Genomic DNA, 3,569 nt, shown 5'->3' on the forward strand with positions numbered 1-3,569 from the left:
GTGTGGTGGGTCGCGCGCGCGCGGGGGGGGGGGGGGGGGGGGGGTGGGCACTGCCGCACGCTGGGAAGTGAGATCTCCAAGCACCATTGCATGCTGGGAGTTGCAGGGAGCCCGAAGGCGAGAGCAGGCCCAAAGATGGAGAATTCAAAGGCCCGTCGCTGGCTGAGGGTGAGGCCTCCCAGTACTGTTTCAGATTTGGACCTGAGCCCAGGTCCTGCGACCCCAAGTGCAAATCTTGACACAGCGTCGGCTCTCACAGAGCGGGGGGCTCGCCCGGCACAGCTGCACGGCAGGGAACGGCCCCCCAAGCTCTGCTGCGTGCTGAGAACTGGAGACGCAGGCGTCTCAGAAACAGGAGGCTCAGCCCTGTTGTGGACGGGAGGCCGGAGGCCTTCCACTCCTTTTGATTTGGACCTGGAGTCCCCGAACGCTGCTGCATCCTGGGAGGTGGAGGGGGTGTCTCTAGCCACCGCTGCTTGCTGGGAGGCTGGTGAGCCTGGGGTGTAGACGGCTCAAAGGTGGGAGAGGGCTAGCCCTGCTGGCTCTGATGGCAGGGCCCCACCCTTCTCACTTAGGTCTGCGGCCTGGGGTCTGCCAGGACTATTGCATTTTTGGAACTGAAGACCCAAATAAAATGCTTAATGTAGTCTTACTAATAACAAAACTCAAGTTTATTGTACACCCAGTACAAATTCTTACAGTAGTTCAACCAGGTGAGGGTTACTACCTTCCAGTTTACAGATGAAAAATTGTGGCTCGGGGAACCAGCAGTTAGCGTAATGGCTATGTCGCTGGACTCCCACGTAGTCGACCGCAGTTCGTGTCCCGGACCGGGTGGCTTAAAACTCACGCTGGGCACGTGTGTGTGTGTGTGTGTGTGTGTGCCCAAGATCCCGAGAGGAGAATGGAGGAGAAGGGATTGCGGCGTGACCATCCCCCCTGGGGGGTGATTTCTCGCTTTCTGTCTCTATGTCTCTCTCTGTCTGTCTGGCGAGCGCACGCGCCCTACAATGAAAATCTCTCCAAAAAAAAAAAAAAATTGAGGCTCTGAGAAATCAGATGAATTTCTTTTAAAAAAAAATGCTGATTTAGGACCAGCAGTTGGCGTAATGGCTATGTTGCTGGACTCCCATGTAATCCACCGCGGTTTGAGTCCTGGACCTGGTGGCTTAAACTCACGCCGGGCGCGTGTGCGTGCGTGCCCAAGACCCCGAAAGGAGAATGGAGGAGAAGGGATTGCGGTGTGGCCATTCCACCTGGATTTTCAACCTTCAGATAGATTTTTAAAGGATTATTATTTAATTTTATGTATTTATTATTATTATTATTTTAATTTGCTATAGAGTACATGCACTCACGAGAGAGAGAGAGAGAGAGAGAAAAAAAAGCAAGTCGACTACGTAGGAGTCCAGTGCCCTAACCACCACGCCGCCTGCTGGCCGCCTTCAGACAGGTCTTAAAGGCAAAACCCGGGGCCAGCAGGCGGCGTAGTGATTCAGGCTCTGGACTCTCACATGGTGAACCACGGTGCAAGTCCCAGACCTGGCGGCTTGAAATGCAAGCCAAGCGCGTGTGTACGCGTGCCCAAGATCCCAAGAGGGGAATGGAGAAGGGATGGCTGCGCGCCATGCCCCGGGGTGATTTCTGTCTCTCTGTCTCTCTGTCTCTCCGGCAAGCATACATGCCCTATAGCAAAGTCTCTAAAAAAGGCAAACCTGACAAGTGGAAGGCCAGCAGGGACAGGGAATTGCCGCAGGTGGCTTGGGACAGCAGTCTTGGCGCTCAGGGCCAATACGAGGTGGCGTCAGCGCCGGGCTGTCTGGCAGCTTCCCAGGTCAGCTCCTCCGTGGGGCCGCGCCTTCTCGGAGCTGGGTGGAGCTCCCAAGTGCTTGCTCTCTGGCGGCGGTTCCCGCGTGTTCCCATCATGCCAGCTCGGGAAGCACCACCCGTCGCCTCCCTGACTTTAGCACACGTGGACACGGGTGAGCCGCTTTGGCTTTGAGGAATTTCCACAGAACGGAAAGCAGGCATGCTGCTGGTGGAAGGGCGGTAACCGGGAGGGCTTCAGGGAGGTGGGGGCAGGACCTGGCCAAAGTCACTGGGAAGTTTATCAGCTCCAGGCTGTTCTGTGACAGCCAGAGGTGTGGTCGGCCCTCGGGGTCTCCTCTCTGCTCTCGCAAGTTCACCAGCCTCCTCCTCCCAGATACTTTGTCGTCCTAGAGGGGATGGGACAATGTCAGCCGGCCTCCCAAGTTGAGTGTTTCTGATTCTTTTATTCCTTTTAAAAATTTGCTATAGGGCGTGTGCGCTGGTTGGAGAGAGAGAAAGCACGTCCTGGGGGTGGCCACACCACAGCCCCTCCCCGCCTTCTCCTCTGGAGGTTTCGGGCACGCATGCACATGCGCCCGCCAGCTGTTTCCCGCTGAGTCCGGGACTTGAACTACAGTCAGCCACGGGGATCCAGCCCCGAACCATGACACCACCAACTGACCTGCTTTCTTCTTTTTTAAATAGCCAGAGGATGTATACTTGATGGATAAAAGAGAGGGGAGAGGGCGCCCCCAGTGGGAAGTGGTCACATGGCAATACTCTCCTCCACTCTCCGTCTTGTCAGGATCTCGGGTGCACACATGCACCAACGAGGTGCTTCAAGTCGCCTGGGCCGGGATTCGAACCCTCAGGGCTATGTGGGATCTGGCTCCCATAACCACTAGGCTACAGGCTGGTGCTCCAGACAAGCTTCTTGGTGGGCGGGGTGGGCGGGGAAGGGGCTCCGTGTCCCGGGCTGGGCCAGGCCTGAGGGCCTCTCTCCGCAGGCCTGCTGCTCCTGGCGAGCCTGGAGGTGTTCCGGCATTCCGTGTACGCCCTGCTGCAGAGCTCCAGCCCCGAGCCGCCCCCCGCCCCCGCCCTCACCTACGAGTACTCCTGGTCCCTGGGCTGCGGCATGGCGGCCGGCCTGGTCCTGCTGCTGGCGGGGGGCTGCTTTCTGCTGCTCACGCTGCCCTCCCGGCCCTGGGGCTTGCTCTGTCCCAAGCAGGCGCAACGGGCCACCTAGAGCCGCTGTGGGCATCTTCCCTGCAACTGCCAGCCCTCTCCTGCCCTCATCCCTTCAATCTCACCTGGAGAAACTGCCTCCTGCTGGGCCACCACCCGCATTGCCCTGGCTCCTGTCCCGTTTTCCTCTGTACAGTTTTTCCTGGTGGCTGAATCAGGTTGCTTGGCCCTGTGTTGGGCAGACGAGGGTCCCCAGGGAAGGTTGGTGGGGACCTGATGGGGAACCGGTGGGGGGTGGGGGGAGGTCAGAGGTTCCGAGGCTGGGGTCCTTCAGTTTTCAGGTCTGGATCGACTCACTCTCAGGAGACTTAGGGCCAGCGTGCATCTCAGGTGGGGAGGGGGACACAGGAGCGAGGAGGGGAGATCTCGGGGCCCCACCTCCCTGTGATCCAATTTGGGATTAAAGGTTTGGAATTTAGCAGCTTTGCTGTGGAGTCCGTCCGCGTCTGCGATGTGACCATACTGTCTGGAGTGGAGGACAGCGACCCCATGTGGCCTCCACACACCTGGTCCGT

General features: G+C 58.4%; 1 protein-coding gene across 3 annotated transcripts in view; it reads left to right on the plus strand.

The window, feature by feature from the left end:
• CACNG6 (calcium voltage-gated channel auxiliary subunit gamma 6) overlaps positions 1–3,055 on the plus strand; it is a 12,816-nt gene extending 9,761 nt beyond the window's left edge. For all 3 annotated transcript variants that reach the window (XM_006144730.1, XM_006144731.1, XM_006144732.1), the window contains one exon: positions 2,817–3,055. In XM_006144730.1, coding sequence (XP_006144792.1) covers positions 2,817–3,055 — 239 coding nt within the window. The remainder of the gene's footprint in view (positions 1–2,816) is intronic.
• The last annotated feature ends 514 nt before the right edge of the window (positions 3,056–3,569 follow it).

This window comes from Tupaia chinensis, unplaced genomic scaffold, assembly GCF_000334495.1.
Source record: "Tupaia chinensis unplaced genomic scaffold, TupChi_1.0 Scaffold000131_1, whole genome shotgun sequence".
Taxonomy (NCBI): domain Eukaryota; kingdom Metazoa; phylum Chordata; class Mammalia; order Scandentia; family Tupaiidae; genus Tupaia; species Tupaia belangeri.